We start from the raw sequence: 18,145 nt of genomic DNA on the forward strand, positions 1-18,145 counted from the left end.
ATTTTTTTTCTCCCTTAAGAAAATCCTTCATAGCTATGTTTTTTTTTTTTTTTTTTCAATTTCCCTCTGTTTCTCCACATTCATATCTTAATTTCATAGCTGATGATCCTTTTTTCACCTACACAGACACATGTAGTAATCTTTAACTTTTTTCAGTTTCTTACCTTATTATTTCAAGTATTGTTCACAAAGATCCTTTCTGATTGTGGCTTGTAACTTTTAGGATTGTGTGTGTGCGTGTGTGTGTGTGTGTGTACATATACATATGTATTTCAAAGGAAAAAATTAATTTTGAATAATATTAAAATACTAATAGTATTATAAAGATAAGTAATATAAATATAAGTAATGTAAGTAATATAAAAAAGTAGTAACATAAGTAATATAAAAAATTATCACTCTTTTGGATGCTCTTTAGAGTGACCCAAAATTTCCTTAGAATCTCAATGTTTCTATTTTTTTTTTTTTGTGTTCAATTAAATTTTCTTTCTTTTAACATCCAGAATCGAATAATGTATAATTGTTTTATTGTTTTTCTTTTTCATTTAATTAATAGAATTGCAAATGTTATATTTTTAAATGCAAACCTATAATATTTCAGCTACATGTTGACTTCATTAGGAGTTTATTTGACTAATGTGGAAACCGCTTTCCCATTTGTAATGTTTTTTTCATATTTCCTAAGTGCTGCAAATAGCTAACTTAAGAGTTAAGTTTTTTTCCTAATATATTATAATTAGGATTCCCTCCCTTTAGAGTTAGCATCTTCCTTACCTTTTTATTTATGTGAATGACTAATGAAAAAAATATCTATTAAGCACTTACTTTGTGTACTAATAATATATTATAGTAATACAAAGGTGACAGTTGCTCTTGTCCTCAAAGAGCTTGTTTTTGAATATAGGCTTACACTCTGATTTTGAAGAGTTGTTATCAGGAAGGTATATTTTGGCTTGTTAAGTATAAAGGAGAAGACTGATACTTTCTAACAGCAATAATAGTATTAATTTTGATTTCCAAACTGAAAAAGAGGTAAAGGACAAGGGAGTTATGGAGGAAAATAAATATTATATGAATAAAGGAAGGTACTAGACAAGTTAAGTGGTATAAAGTGGATAAAGTTTTGGACTTAGGATTTGGAAGATGTGAGTTCATATGCTCTTTCAAACACCACCTGTGTGGCCCTTGGTAAGTCACTTAGCCTCTAAGGGAGTATTTTGTTCTTTAAAATGAGGATGATAATAAGATCTACCTTACAGGATTATTGTGAGGATCAAATGACATATTTGTGGTACTTTATAAATGTTAAAAAGTGTTTTATAAATAAGAGCTATTGTTATCATCATCATTATTAATGATAGAAGTAAAACTTTAGTCTTAATGAGTTTTTTGTTTTTATATCAAAATTCTCATTCTTTCATGTTTAATAAGTGTTTCCTGAATTGAATTTTGCTGATTATTATTTCTTATAAGGTTTTATTTTTGCATTTGTATCATGGGTTTATATTTATTAATAAGAAATCATGGTAAAATGTGAGGTAGAATTGGGTAGATTTAAGTTCAAGAAATTTATTGTACCTGGATACTTCATCCTAAAGGTGAGTTTTAAGTTTTTCATTCTAGAACAATAAACAAAAAGTCTGAGGTAGTTACACTAGCCCTTTAGTCATCTAACAAAAATTTCTGTGATTTGAAAATAGTAGTAGTTATAGTAGAAACATATTGCTTATCTCCAGTATAAATGCTGTTTTCATCATAATATTTAGTGTTTACATAAATGATCCTGCCCATTTCTGGTAGAGATTCACTTTAGATCAGTCATCTATTGAATAAGCGTTAATTAAAGTTCCTGATATCTACATGCTGTGTTTAGCCTACCAAGGCACTTGTAAACTAAAATGTCAGAGACTTAGGACTTACAGAACTGTGTTGGCAGGTAGTAGAGAGATGGGGGCAAGACAGAATACAAAGAACAGTGGTCCCTAATAAACTCAATAACCTGAGGGGGGTTATTGAATTTATTAGGGACCACTATTCTCTTTCTCTCTCTCTTTCTGTGTGTATATATGTATGTGTATGTATACACACATAATGTTAGAAACAATAAACCAAAATAGGAGAACCAAAAGATTAAATGTTCTTAGGAGGTATTTTTGAAATTCAAATTGCCTAGAATGTCCCAAGACTCTTTGTACAGCTTTATGTTTTAATAGATTAAAACTGTTTTTAGACTCTTAGAAAACCCTATATGAAATACCAGAGCATGGGCAGAGTGATGAGAAGGGAGTCCATAAAGATCAAAATAAGGGATAAGGAACTAAAAAAAGTTTTAGGCAGACATGATTTAACAACCTTGGATAGAGCTTTTCTTTACTGCCTCAGTGGATGCAAGCCTTCTTTTCTCATTCGTCTGTCTTCTTATATACCATGCTTTAGGCATGAGATTGAAGGCTTAGTAGTAGTCTGTATTTTGTTACATCAATGAATTTATATCTTATGGTAATGTACATTGCTATCCATTCATACTCTGTCAGAGTAATCATGTCCATATTTTTTTCCCAAACTTGGTTTAAAGAATGAATCTCCACAAAATGCTGCTGCTGTCCTTCCTCAGATCCTCTCCTCCCCCTTTCCCCCCACCATATACACACATTTTGTGGATACAGTGAAGCACTCAAGCTGTTCATTATGTAATTCCTCTCACTGTGTGGCTAAACTTCTTCCATTCACATATAAAGATCAGCATTTGGAAAATGTACAACCTAAATGCTACTGTCCCTGTGCATCTCTTCTATTGTCTTTGCATACCTGCTACTTTGATTCTTTCAGAGTTGTGGTCTTTGACGATTCATGAAATATCATTACCAAAACTAGAGCTATGCTTTTAATTTATTTTGGCCAGAAAAACATTAAAATTATTGATTGCACAGTTTCCTTAAGATCATTAATAATATCATGTTTATATGTTGCTTTTTTTTTTCTTTTAAGATTTTCTAAGTAAAATTTGTATTAAAAAACCTATAAATTAGATCACTTAGAACTAGTGTGAAATATAAATTGCAGACTTCCATTAAAGTCTTTCTGTGATATGTCAATGTAGATATGTTATATAGTGTCAAAGAACATTCCAGAAGAGAGCACCTATTTTAATAGGTCAATTTATTTGTAGATCTAGTGACACCTCATATATTTATTATCTAAGAACCATGTGACTGTCTCAGATTACGTCTGTAATGTTAGAGGTTTTATATCATTTTCAAAGCATATATAGGTCAAAGAATTATTTAATAGGTAAAAATAAAGATGTTTTTGAGAAGCTATTAAAGGAACAATTCATGTTTTTGATGAAATGAATTTTGACAAATTATTAGAGAAAATGTCAATATTGGACTTTTATCCAAGTGTTTTGTGTGTAAAATCTCTTGATTCCGTAATAATAGTTTTAAGGTATAACATCCTTTATTTAAATTGTGACTCATTGCTTAATGGACTTCTTGTTACCCATCAGTGTGGGAAGGATTCTGTCTAGAGGCAGATGTGACTAAATGATTCTTAACTCTGAAGAGATTAATAATAGTGATGATAGCTAAAATTTGATATTGCTATAAAGTTTGTATGTTTTCTCATTTGATTTCCCCAACAACCATCTGAGGTTTATACTACAAACCACATAAGGTTTTATGTGGTCTAGTGACTTGCTCATGGTCATGGAGCTAATGGGTCTGAACCCTGTCTCCCTGGATTCCAAGTCAAATACTCTTTTCTCTATGTCCATTTTGCTTATTGAAGGCATACTATTCTAAAAACAACATACCAAGAAAAGAAAAGAAAAACCTGAATATAACATTCACAAAAGAAAAGATAAAATTATTCCTATTTGTAGATTATAGGATATTATCCTTAAAAATGGAAAGAATCAGAGAAATTTATTTGAATGATTCAGTTATTGCAAAATAGCAATATTCAAATTAAATCCACAAGTCATCAGCATTTTTGTTTATTACAGTCACTTCTGCTATAACACATTTTAAAAACACAAAGTTGTTCCACTATGATTGATATATTAGGGAATATTTTGAACATACGGTAAATTTCAAGTTTCCTTCTGCACAATTTCTTCTTTAAGAAACAGAATGCAGAAAACTGCACCACTCCAAATGACTCACAAGCTGCATCCCCTCCGATGCCTACTTCCACAAGCAAATTCAGGTCCTTGTCAAGGTGAAGTGACATATTTATTTTAAATTTTCTAGTTCAGTAGAAGCTGGGATTAGGGCTTAGTAGGGCTGTATTGCAACATCTCTACCTTGAAGCCTTTTCCCTTCCACTATGATCTCCAACCTGAGGCCCACAGTTCCCAAACCCACAAATATTGCCACTAATTGTACTATTTATGTATTTCTTTACCATTTAGCATATAATCATTTTGTTAGGTTCCTATCATTTTGTGTCTATGTCCCTGAAGAAGTTTTAAAATATTGTGCCCAAAACCATATTTTCAATAAACTCTGGTTTTTTTGTAGTTTGTATTACTTGAATTTTGGGTGGCTAGATAGCACAGTGAATAGAGTGTCAGACCGGTAATCAGAAAGGCCTAGATTCAAATTCAGGCCTCAGACACTTATTAGCATGTAGCATTGGGCTAGTCACTTCACCCTGTTTGCTTTTTTCCTCATTTTCAAAATGTGTTGGAGAAGAAAATGGCAAATCGCTCCAACACACAAGGGGTCATGAAGAGTCAGATATGACAGAAAAACTACTAGACAACAATTTGTGATCTTGCATGTATCAAGTTATAGCAGAATTAATTTTATTAATAACTCTTCATCCCCCCAGAAAGAAATTTCATTCAAAATAATTGTACAATGTAAAACTTGGGCATTAACCTGCTGATATGAAACAAATTCAACTAGACAATACTTAAGAAGGAAGGTCAGATTTAAATAATTGAGGAAATAGTCATTGGTCATGATGGGAGATTAAATTACTTTAATAAATTACTTCATAGAATTAAAATAACAATTTATATGAAAAAATGAAAAATCTAGAATTTTAGGGAAGTAATTGTAGGAAAGTACAAATCATGGGAAGAGTTGTTACGAGGCCTCAAATGATACTAGAAGTTAGTAGTCAACAAAAATAGAAAAGCAGGTAAATTGAACAGAATGAATAAGCAATAAATAGAATTAGAAGCAGATAAAAAACAGTACTATAAATTCAATAATATACATTATTGAGAGAAGCATTTTCTTTTTGACTTGGCTTCCTGGGAAAACTAGAAGGTACTTGGGCAGAAATTTGATTTTGATCAGTGTCTTGTACCTCACTTAAGCTGAAAATGAATATAAAAAGTCATTTCTTTTTTTTTAATTGGGAACTAACAAAACCAGGTACCTTTCACAACTGTGTCTAGGTGGGGAATTCTTAACTGAACAAAAAATGAGATGATCATAAATGAGAAGACAGATAATTTTATGAAGCTACTGACAAAAGTCTAAGCCCCTTTTAATAGATAAATGATTAGAGAATATGAACAGATTAAAAAGATTTGCAAAGCATAAATGACCACACGAAAATAGGGTCAAATAATAAGATATTGCAAATTTAAATCTTGTGTTTCGACACCTGTCGAAAGATAAAATATCGTAATAGTTATTGTTAAAAAGACTATGGGAAAAAAAGACACACTGAATTTCTGGTAATGGGACTATGAAATGTTCTGGTCGTTTGGCCTATCAATTTGGAATTAGGTAAGAGAAGATTATTACTTGGCCATACTCTTTTATTCAGCTAATAGGTATATATACCAAGGAAGTTGGACAGAAACAGATTCAATATATGCAAAAATATTCATAGACATTATCTCTGGGATAATAAATAAGTGTTAGGTGCCCATCTATTGGGAATTTGCTGAAAAACTTATAAATGTAGTAGAATATTCTAAATGTAATGTAAATGAAAAGATCTGTCAATAGAAGCTCAACTCTAAGTAGCTGGTCAACAAATAATGAACATGCTGCAACTCCAAAAGGCAAGGGAATGTATAATGTATTATCTTAATTCTAGTTCACTCTATTAGATGTCTTTCCTTAATTATTTTCCTTTGTCATAAAGGAAAGTTCAGTCTTCTAAAACTAGAAAAAAGTAATCTAGAGGAGGCAGGATTGTTTGTGTGTGTGTGAAATAGAATGTGTATACACAATACATATATATACAAGAGACATAAACACATATTACAAATGAGTAAGCTTGAGTCTCTAGGAAGCTAAATGATTGAAGATTTTATAACTTATCAATTGCTGGACTGGACTTGGGTCTTCTAATTTTGTATTCATCTATTTTTCTATCATTTATCACAAAAATCCTTGAATAAAATTAAAGGATTGGATTGGATTTCAACCTTGTTCCCAACCAGCAGTTTAGAATCTTTAGTTTTTCTAAGAATCTAATATTATTAATCCAGGAATTTGCTGCCACAGAGTTAATTTTTGGCAGATACATCCTTTCTCCTTGTATTCATGTAACTTAAGTATCAGCAAAAATTAACCCAACTTCCACCTCACCTTATGGTAGGATTCAAGACACCTTTAAATTTACAGAATGTAATATATTTGAAGCTCAGGCCTCTTAAACTCTACCAAAGATAATCTAACAAGCTGAGTCATTAGATTCAGGTCCCATTCATATAAATTTTTCTTAAGGGTTGATTGAGAATTATCATAATTTAGCATGACTAAGATTATTCTTAGCTTCATGAAATATTTCAGTATACATACTTTCCAAGGAGATAGTTTAATCTAAAAGTAGGATTGCACCCCACAAAAAGGTGTTTAGATAAAAATTTTTTATTTTATGTTAAAATAAAATTTGTTATAAAACTAAATCATTCCAATTTGTGTGAATAAATTCTGTTGACTTAATGTAAAACTATGGAAACAATGAAAACAAGCTACAAATTAATATATAATATATCTGTGAAACTGGATTTCATTTGGGAAATCTATATACTCTGCTTGGGTCAAACTACATCTGGAATTTTGTGTAAAGGAGTGATATTGACAAACTGGAGAGTAAACAAAAGGTCATCTTGATCAGTTGAAAGACTTGAAAATGGTTTGAAGAGATGACTTGGGAACATACTTGATATCTTCTAGGTATTAAAAATGTCTTACAGAAGTGATATTAGATTTATTTTGTTTGGATCAGTGTTTCCAAGAATCAAATCAAGACATGTCTAGAGAAATTTCCTAGCAATTTGTCTGTCACAAAGTAGGAAATAGTTAAGTTTTTCTCCATGGAAGTCTTGAGGTATAGCATAGATAACAATTTAGCAGGCATATTGTGGGAGGAAATATTCTGTTCAGATAGTTTGGATTATATGACTAATGTGACACCTTCCAATTCTGAAGTTAATTTGTTGTTGTTCATTTGTTCAAATATGTCTGAATTTTCATGACTCCATTTGAGGTTTTCCTGGCAACGAGAACTGGAATAGTTTGCCATTTGCTTCTTCTTCTTTAAAAAAAAAAAAATCTTTTTTTTTTTTTTTCAAAACCATATGCATGAATAATTTGACATTGATTCTTGCATAGCCTAGTGTTTCAGATTTTCTCCTTCTTCCCTCCACCCCCTCCTCTAGATTTGCCATTTGTTTCTTCAGCTCATTCAGAAACTGAAGCAAACAGGGAGTTACTTCTTCAGGGACTCTTGCTAGTAAATATCTAAGGCTGGATTTGAACTCAGGTTTTTTTGGCACTCCATTCACTGTGCCTATCCTAAAAAAAAGTAGCTGGCTTTTTCTCCATATAACCTCCTAAAATTAAAAGCATGATGAAAGATGTTAAAAAAATTCTGTTGTTGAAAGAAATCTCAGAAAGCTAAGGAAGTCTAATCCATGTAATTGTTTCTATTTAATATCTTTATTAAAATAAATGCAAGCATTTTGAAGATGAAGATTTAACTCTCCTTTGTGTTCATTAGCTAAATAATTTTGCAAATAACTAATCATTCCAGGCAAAATATTTATCTTATAGGACAAATAGCTTATTAAAAACTCAGAGCCTATGTATAGAAAGTTTTGATGTTTAATTTTAAGAAATTTTAAGAGATAATAAAAAATTCTGAAAATAATAATTCAGTCTATTTTAAAAAAGAATTAGGGAAGGGAAAAGTGTAGGGAGTTATTTTGAACTTTCTGACTTCAGATTGTGTCTGGTTCGTGTTAAGTTCTTCGTGTAGGGAATTATTTTGAACTTTCTGACTTCAGGTTGTGTCTGGTTCCTGTTAAATTTTTTGTGTCCATGCTTTTAGAATTTATTCGTCTACAAAATTCTCCCTATTTTTTAATGCATGCATTGAAAGGCATATTAGTTTAAATAATGAAATCAAGTGAATAATAACTAAGTTTTTATAACTAATAATTCTAAGCAGGGATCACCTACGTAATTTTGGCATCCGAAATCTCATTTTATTTAGTATTTTTATTTGCCTGTCAAACTAATTCCCTAACCAAAATTGACAACAAATGGAAAAGCCTTAATTTAGATTTCAGCTTTTAATGTTCTCTATCCATGCTCATCAATTGCTAATAAGTTAATCTCTTACCAAATTTTCTTATATAAAATACATTTCATTGAACTTGAAACTTATTCTACAATTTGTTGCATCCCTAAATAGTGAAATAAAAGGTAGATAAATACAAGAAGAGAAACCAAAAGTAGAATAATTGAATTGACTATATTGACATATTAACGTTGAAGATGATTGTTATTTAGATATATCAGAATACATGTTTTTTTGTTTAGTTGCCTCTCTATTAACCTTTTGTTTTTCAAAACTTCAAGAGAAGCAGTTGTGTCCATAAATTCATAAGTCCATGTGATAGAGTTCTAGTTTACCCAAGAGTTCCAGTTGACCCTGAAATACTAGTTTTAATCTGACATACCTGAGATCATTGTTAATCTTTCCTCTAAATACCTAGTTTTAGACCTAAACTAAAAATAAGCCAATTTGTTTTATATTTTTAGGAATTGGAATGACTTTGAACTGGATTTCCCAAGGAATTGGTATCCCTTACCAACTAGTATGCTCCTCAAGAGCATGGATTATTTTGTTTTTGTTTTTGTATCTTCAGTGCCATACACAGTTTTTGGCATATATTAGGTTTTTAATAAATCTTATCAGAACTAATCACGTTTGTGGATATAAGAGGTAAAATATGAAATTAATGGCCATTTTCTGTTATATTCACGTCATATCTTTGCTTTTGTTTTGCCATTAAGATGTAATTTTATTTTTACCAGTAAGATAAATTTGAACATCTAAGGTACCTTTAATTTTCCTACTTAATTTATTGAATCATAGAAGTTGTGCATACCTGGATATGGAGTGCATATGAACCTAAAGTTGGCTTCCAACATTTAATATTTTAATTCACTTAGAAGTTGAAAGGCAAAAACAGCCTGATCCCACTCTTGGTTTTCATCTCTTTCTTTGAGAATAGTAATCAGTGAAATGAATGGCAATAGTACTTCAAGAAAGGGAATGACAGTTGCCATTTATTCATTGTCCATATAATTCTATGGACCTAGACCCAAACTCTCTTCCCTAGCTACTAAACTTCCTTATATGTTTGTTTCCTTTTATTATAACATAAGTTTCTTGAAGCCAAAGAATGTTTAATTTTATATTTGTATCTCCTGTGCCTAGTTTAATGTCAAGTACATAGCAGGTACTTAATTGCTTTTTGATTTATTTGTTCATTGTCATATTGGGTTTCTTAAATTATGACTATAGCTAGAATCATTAACATTAGTTTTTAAATTGTCCTAAGAGATGGGATTCCTTGAGTTACTAAGTAAAAGAGATTCATTTTTGAAGTAACCAAGGATATAAAAACAACAGTTATCAAAACCATAGTCCTTCAAACAAATTTCTAACTTTCACTAAGTAATTTCTTTAAAAAATTTCATCGTATCTTAATAATTTAAACCACTGAATAGATTTTTTGGGTTTTTTCCTTAAAATTAAAATGAAATGTTAATGTACAGGAAATTACATAATACCTATAAATATCCTTGAAATTCTTATTTCTTGAGTTCAGTTAATATAAAGCTTTATAAAACCAGTTTTTAGGTCAAAAGTTATTTTTCAGGCCAAAAATTTTATTTTTTTACATTAATATTTTTGTTGTTTTATGCTATTTGGAGACTTTTCTAGAGATTTTTCTTTTTTAATGGAAAATCATTCAAAATTTGCTGTATTATTTTTTGCCTTGTTAAGAAAAAAATTACAGAACATAATATGTTTTGAATAGTTCGAGGTCATTGTTATTCTGTGCTTTAAATATTGATTATTGTCCCTTGAAACACATCATAGTAAAAAGTTCATATCATTTTCCTTTTGGTCATTTCCTTCTATGAAGGATTTCAATGAAGCTGTTTCAAAGTTCATAGCCTTTATGGAAGTTTCATTTTAGAATAATTTGTATATTTCCTTCCATTTCTCTCCAGTTTTGAGAAAAAAAAATTTACCCTATAGATTTTCTTCTTTGAAACATGACTCCTAGTAAAACTAGCTAGTATGTGTCATAGCTAGAAGTAAAATAATGACTTTTCTAAAAAATTTTTATTAATTTAAACAAAAATGCTGGTTTTCTAAGACTTAATAGGGTTTGTAAAGCACTCTAAACATCATTTTGCAGTTAACTTAATATATGCATTAGTGCCAGAACTAAGTAGCACATAGTCATCAGATGCTTGTCACTAACTGGGGAAGGAGAAAATTGTCTTCCACTACTCTATGCTGGCTAAGTACTTTCTCTCCTCTTTCTGACATTAACTTACATTTCCCTCCCACATGGCCATTTCTAGTATTTTTCCAACTACTCACAATGACATTGGAATGTCCTAACCAAATTGAAGTTTATCCAAACCAAAGATTTTGAAGTCTCAAGTCAAAAATTTCAAAAGAAGATAAAAATGTCACTGTTTACTGAATCTTGATTGACTGTGTAGTATAAATTCTATAAATTTTGTGTGTTTATCCACATCTGTGGAAGGGAGGGTAGTATTGAACTACCAGACTGAAATAGCTGTACCTTAAATCATATCTGTAATGGGAATATTAATAATTGTTATTTATTTGTTTAGTTGTTTTAGTTGTATCTAATTCTTCATGATCCTGTGGACTCTTGTCGTGGGATTTTCTTGGCAAACTGGAGTGATTTGCTATTTCCTTCTGAAGTGTTTTACCTTTTAGTCTTGCGTATTCTGCAGGCTCATAGTTTCATTGAACTCCTTCAATGACTAGCCATGACTAGGTAGTGATCTATAGGCCAACAGATGTTACGTGACCAAGATAAATTTTAGATAGGATGTTTCTAAGGCTGGCTGTGAAAGCCAACAGGTATTTTAAATATCAAATAAAGTTGTGTATGTAAAGTATTTGTATTTTACTTTTGCCATATCAATGGTAATATATAGGAAAAACAATATTGTTTTAAAATAATAATTAACTTTAACAGATAGCATTTTAAAGTGTACAGAGTGCCTTCTACATATACATAGGTACATATATACATACATACATATGTATGTGCAGATATACAGATGATGATGTTCGAGCCTTACCACAATCCTGTGGATTAAGTGCTGCTATTATCCCAATTTTACACATGAGAAAACTGAGCTTAGTGCTTAAGTCATTTGCTTAGTGTTGTGCTAAAACACACGAAACTCACTTCAGCATTTTATCCACTCTGCTATCTAAGTGCATATGGAAATAATGAGGGGAAAGAACAGAAGTTGTAATATGTATAAAAATGGTTAATATTGAATATGTAGTTCCTGTAATAAAACTTTGGCTAACAGAAATGTTAAGCAAATAGATTTAAATAAAATTTATATATTTGGTTGTGTTTTGAATTGTGGCATTCTAAAGCTGTGAAAATTGAGACTATTGTAAGCCTTTTAATCCATAAAATCAATACTTCAAATCTCTGGAGCAGGAAGTTGTTAGGGCAGTATTTTGTTTTCAGTGTTTTTTTTTTTTTAAGTTGATTAAAAAGTTATGTGCATTTGCATACATGTGCTCATCCACCCTTACGGAGCTTTTGCAGCATGCAAAGAATCCCTTTTCCCATTATGTGCTAGTTTGTGTTGATTATCCTTTTCTTGTAATTTTCTAAAGGGTTTTTTTTTTTTTTTTTTTCTGGTCTCGAAGATATGGAAGAGAATGTGGATACTTGTTTCTCGCACTTTGGTTGGAATGAAAATTTAATTAAGTATGCCTTACTTTTTTCATGTTTGAAAACTTAGATTTTGCTATTTGTGCAAACTTTTATGGCCCTTATTATTTGAAATATGCATCTGAAAAGTCTTTGAAAAAGCATCATGTGTGAACATTTTCTGTTTCGTCTGTTGGCGTCAGACCCTCTGAATACAAACATAGTTCTTTGAACATCTTGATGGTCTTGGGAACTTGTATCTGTAATTTTTCAAAATACTAGTTATGTGGGAATTCTGTTTACACAAATGCCTTTTAACAGATATTATTGGTGATGAAATACTACCATTTTGCTTCCCTTTCTCCAAATTTAATAAATTATGTGAGATGATTAGACTTAAGTTTATTTATTTATGAATTACAGGATCAGGTTTTTTAAAAGAAAAGAGAAGACACCGATTGCATAAATTCTTATGTCTTAGAGTTGGAAAACCAATGAGAAAAACATTTGTATCTCAAGCAAGTGCCACAATGCAACAATATGCACAAAGAGATAAAAAACATGAATACTGGTTTGCTGTGCCACAGGAAAGGTAAGGCAAGACTCACTAACAGACTCATATCATTCCTTCAATTAGTAAAACAATGACAAAGAATATCCATATATTTTTATAACCATATTGAATCTTTTTTTTTATTAAAGCTTTTTATTTTCAAAACATATGCATGGATAATTTTTCCAGATTGAATCTTTAGATTGTGTAAATCAAAGATCTGTGATTTTCTTAGTAGAGATGTTCATTCTCTTAAATAATATTGTCATCTCACTACAACTTAGTAGGCTATTTTTTTAGGTTTCTGAAAAAGGGCAGGGGGGTGGGAGAGGATATTGATCATGATCAGTTTGTATCAGAATAGTAGCTTAGCTTATTTTGAAAAAGCTTATATCTAGGTTAGCAATGTAGTGAAATTTTCAGGACAGTGTCTCAGAAGTCCATTGAATCTAGAAGACAATAATCTACATTAATGAACACTAAATCCTTGAAATATTTATAGGGAAGAGCTTAGTTAGACTAGATGTAGGGCAATCCTAGGCTGTCATTGGACTTGTTATAAAGTTGTTCATGTTTTTTAGGGCTTGCCAAGTCTGAGAATCTAGCATGATCTATATGCCATGGTCAATTAACAAGTATTTATTAAGAGCTTATAATGTGGCAAGCACTGTGCTAGGAAATAAGAGAGATAGAGCTATAGATAAAACAAACCCTGTTCTCAGTTTGTATTCTATAGTGGGATATAACATAAGCATCCAAAAGTAGATACAAAATAAACACATTATTTATTTGTTTTCAACTGAGTGAGGTGGAGAGAATGGTAAAGATGGAGATATAATCTACATTTTCTTAGTCCAGTGTGTCCATTTCTGATTTTATAATATTTAAAATTAAACAAATTGATTATTGGATGAAAAAGTTTCTTCGTTTTAAAATTCAACAAAGCAAAACAAAAAAATACATCCAAAATTTTTAGAGCAAGAAAGGTTGTAGGATATAATGCTAAAAGAGACTAGTTCATCTATTCTAATACTTTAAGTTTACATATGAGGAAACAAATTCAGATTTGTAAAAATATTAAGTTCTAGATTACATAGTAAATAGCAGATTGAGCTCTGTTCTTCCTGTTAAACAACACTACTCCTCCTTCGGGTCATCTGGCTTAGCATTCTTATTTTATTTATTTATTTGTTTGTTTATTTTCTCATAGCTTTTTATTGACAGAACATATGCATACGTAATTTTTCAACACTGTCCCTTGCACTCACTTCTGTTCCAACTTTTTCCTTTGCTCCCTCCACTTCCTCCCCTAGATGGCAGGCAGTCTCATACATGTTAAACATGTTAAAGTATATCTTAAATACAATATACGTGTGCAGATCTGCACAGTTCTCTTGTTGCACAAGAAAAATCTGATTCAGAAGATAAAAATAACCTGGGAGAAAAACAAAAATGCAAATAGTTCCCATTTCCCAGTGTTCTTTCTCTATGTGTAGCTGATTCTGTCCATCATTGATCAATTGGAACTGAATTGGATCTTCTCATTGTTGAAGATATCCACTTCCATCAGAATATATACTCATGATATTGTCGAAGTGTATAATGATCTCCTGGTTCTGCTCATTTCACTTAACATCAGTTCATGTAAAAGTCTTTCCAAGCCTCTCTGTATTCATCCTGCTGGTCATTCCTTACAGAACAGTAATATTCCATAACATTCATATACCACAATTTACCCAATCATTCTCCAATTGATGGGCATCCATTCAATTTCCAATCTCTAGCCACTACATAAAGAGCATTCTTATTTTAAAGATAAAGATGTCAAGTTCCAGAGGAGTCAAGTAGTTTTCCCAAAATAGTTTTCCACATGCTAGAACTTCATAACTTACGAGAAGATTAATGGAGGAGGATCTTGAGCTGAGGTGTGAAGGAATTTTTAGATATTCTAAGAATCAGATTTGAAGTAGAGTATATTCCAGGTATGGGAGATGACTAATACAAAGATACAGAAATCATATGTAGGAGCAGGAATAAGAAGGCCACATCAGCTAGACCCCATAAAGAGAATAAGGGCAGTAATGAATAGGAAAGCTAATGAGAAAGGTTCGGGTCAGGTTGTTAAAAGCTTTAATTGCCAAACAAAATTTTTGTTTTTCCCTAAAGGAAATAGGGATCTATTCAGCTTATTGAGGAGAGTGACAAGGTTACATTTGCACTTAAGGAAAATCACTTTACCTTCAATATGGAAAATGGGTTAGAATATGGGGCAAGATTTGAGGTTTAAATTAAAATCTATTACATTGTAAACTTTTGGAGGACAGAGACTGTCTTTTTGTATCTCCAGTGTTTAGCATGGTTACTGGCATGTGGTAGGTGTTTAATAAGTGTTTACTGAATTATTGAATTGAAGCAGAGAGAACAGTTAATTATAAAAAGCTATTGCTGTAGTCCAGGCAAGAAGTGATAGGGGGTTGCTGTGAATAGAAAAAAGATCTTTTTGAAATGTTTTTGATATATAAATGGCAAGGTGAGGCAATTGATTACATATATAAATAATAGAATGAGAAGAAAAAGCTGACAGGAGAGATTGTAAACGTAGATGAATAGAAGGATATTGGTGTCTTTATTGTTTGTAGGAAAGTAAGTTATTCCTACTATCTGTCTCTGCTCCTACTTACCTGCTGTTGAATGGAGTTGGAGGAAATCATAATAACTGAACTCTGGGTTCACTGTAAATTTAAATAAGGCAATCACATTGCTCTTTCCTAATTGTCTATTCTGTACCCCATAAAGCCTGTCCAAAACCTACTCATCTCTAAAAACCTCATGCTTTCCCACCTCCCAATCTTTTCAATTCAGGATGTTGCCTCTTTCTAAGAAGTTAAGGCCATTTGTCATTGTACTCTTCTCACTGTCACTTCATCTCCAAATCCCTTTTCATACCCTCTCACCTCCTTTTATCCGTTTTTGTTTTTTTCCCAAAGAAATGGTCTTTTTTGCTAATGCCACCTCTTCCAGATGTGCTCTTGCTCACCCCTTATCTAGCTGAAAGTATCATGAGACATCTCTTGTTCTGATTTCAACCTTTCCTTATCTCCTGGTTCTTTTTCTATCTCCAGATATGCCTAAATATCGCTGTATCAGAAAGCATTTACTTCATTCTTTTTGACTGGCTCTGCTCCATTTGACACTTTTGGTTGCTCTCTGCTCCTAAAAACCATTTCTTCTTCTGTGTATTTTTCACAGTGCTGTCTCTTGGTCTGATGGAGTCAGTCTTTCTCAGTCTCCTAGGCTGACTTATCAGGAATATGTCTGTCTCTTTGGCAGCAACAGTCTTGACTCCATAGGGATATCTTTTGCTCCCTCTTCTCCCTGCCTTATATATTATCCTTACCCCTAGTATCTTTTTGGATTTTCTTTATAGTTTGTTTTTCCCCATTAGAATGCAAGCTTATTAAAGATAGGATGTGCTTTTTTTTTTTTTTTTTTTTAACTTTCATCTATATCCCCAATGCTTAGAGCACATAATGCCTGACACATAATAAGTATTTAATAAATGGTTTACCTTGTGATTTTTCTCTATACTCATACCACCTTAGTCCAGAATTTTATTACCTCTTGTTTAGACTATTATAATAGCCAGCCTTTTGATTAATTTTTTGCCTCTAGTCTCTTTCACTCTAATCCAACTTTCACACAACTACTAGAGTGATTTTCCTTAAGTATACATGTAATAATTTCATTTTTCTTTTCAATAAATTTGAGTTACTTATGTTTACCTTTCAGCCAAAATACTCTTTTTGGTTTAAAAAACCTTTACAACTTAACCTTTCTTTCTACTCCATTATTAATAATTTTTTAAATTAAACAATATTTTATATTTCTTACAAGTATTGGTTTTGTTGTTTGCTTGTCATTTAAACTGTATACAGGACAAAATCTCACAAAATTTTCATTATACAAACAAAAAGGTTTCGATTTAATTCACTTAAGACACTTAAGTCTTAAGTGGATTTCCTTAATCCAGTCGTATTGGTCAACATTGAGCTTAAATAAGCATGATTTTCTCTGTAGTATCCCTGAATCTATTAAATGTTATTCTCTTTGGTGCCTTCCAAGAGCTTCATTATTACATTAAATTTCTTCCTATCTAATGTGGTGCTGCCATAATGGATTTCTCTCTATTCCTCACTCATGATGTTCCATTTCCCATCTATTGCCTTTGCACCCTCACATCCCCTTCTTTATTTTTATTCTATAGAATCTCTAACTTAAAGACCCAGCTAATGCAAAACTTTCTCCATGATACTTTTCATTGCTCTTTCCTTCCTAACTTCCTTGAATTTATTATATATATATATAAATATAAATAATGTTTCTACTTTTATTTTGACATATTGTCTCCCCTAATGCCACATAAGCTCATTGGGAGTAGGGATTGTTTCATTTTTTGTCTTTGTAATTCCAGTGCCTAATAAATGTTTGTTAATTGATTTTGATAAATGCTGTGTGTACATTTGCATACATTTATAATAATCAATCTAGAAGTAAAATGGACCATCAACTCTTTTAAACCTTGTTTTACAGTTGGGAAAACAGGATCACACATTTAAGGTAGTAGAGGGGCAGGTGTGGGATATGAACTAAAGCTTTCTGAGTCCAAATTCAGCAATGACAGTGACTTCAGATTAGTGGAGTTTTCAAACTCTGTTAGTGATTAAAGGACTGTATGATTATCTGATTTTTTTTAAGGCATTATTCTGGCTCTTCATCAAATTAAGTTGTATTAGTCATTATCCTCACCTCTAAGGCATGTCTGATTCTGTTAGGGAGATGATTTAAATATCTCCAAGGGAGATTATTGCAAATTGTATTTTATATAAATGCAAATAAGATTATTTGAACTTCCAGAGTAGTTTCTTAATTTCCCATTGTACTTTTCTTCATGCTTGGATTTATCAGCATTTTGGGCTTTTTTATTTCATTTTGCTTACTAATCCTTTTTGTTATCCAGGACAAAAAGGTTTTTATTGCCTTCTGTCTATTACTTATCAGATCGTAAGATTGAAACTGGAAATGGCCTTTTGGAGTTAGTTGGGGTTTTTTTTTAACTATGTTATAAGAAAAGACATTTCTAGAGGTGATTATTTGGAGATAATAGTGGAGATTAATGATAATGATTAAAAATACTAGAAAGAAAATTATATCAGCAAAACAGTTTAAAATAGATTAAAAGAGAGCAGAAGGAAATTCTGAAAAGAACAGAACAAGTAAAGGCATTGTGGAGTCTATCTTGTTAAATTTTATTTGAATACATACTTCTCTATAAATACAACTTGCTCTGACCAAGAAATACAAAGTTT

At 31.3% G+C, this 18,145-nt stretch overlaps 1 protein-coding gene across 6 annotated transcripts in view; it reads left to right on the forward strand.

Moving 5' to 3' along the window:
- OXR1 (oxidation resistance 1) overlaps positions 1-18,145 on the forward strand; it is a 550,745-nt gene that overhangs the window by 494,824 nt on the left and 37,776 nt on the right. For 5 of the 6 annotated variants that reach the window (XM_051970973.1, XM_051970975.1, XM_051970974.1 and 2 more), the window contains one exon: positions 12,650-12,818. The exons of the other annotated variant lie outside the window; for it this stretch is intronic. In XM_051970973.1, the coding sequence (XP_051826933.1) occupies positions 12,650-12,818 (169 nt within the window). The remainder of the gene's footprint in view (positions 1-12,649; positions 12,819-18,145) is intronic. 6 annotated transcript variants of the gene reach the window in all.

Source organism: Antechinus flavipes, chromosome 1, assembly GCF_016432865.1.
Source record: "Antechinus flavipes isolate AdamAnt ecotype Samford, QLD, Australia chromosome 1, AdamAnt_v2, whole genome shotgun sequence".
Lineage (NCBI taxonomy): Eukaryota > Metazoa > Chordata > Mammalia > Dasyuromorphia > Dasyuridae > Antechinus > Antechinus flavipes.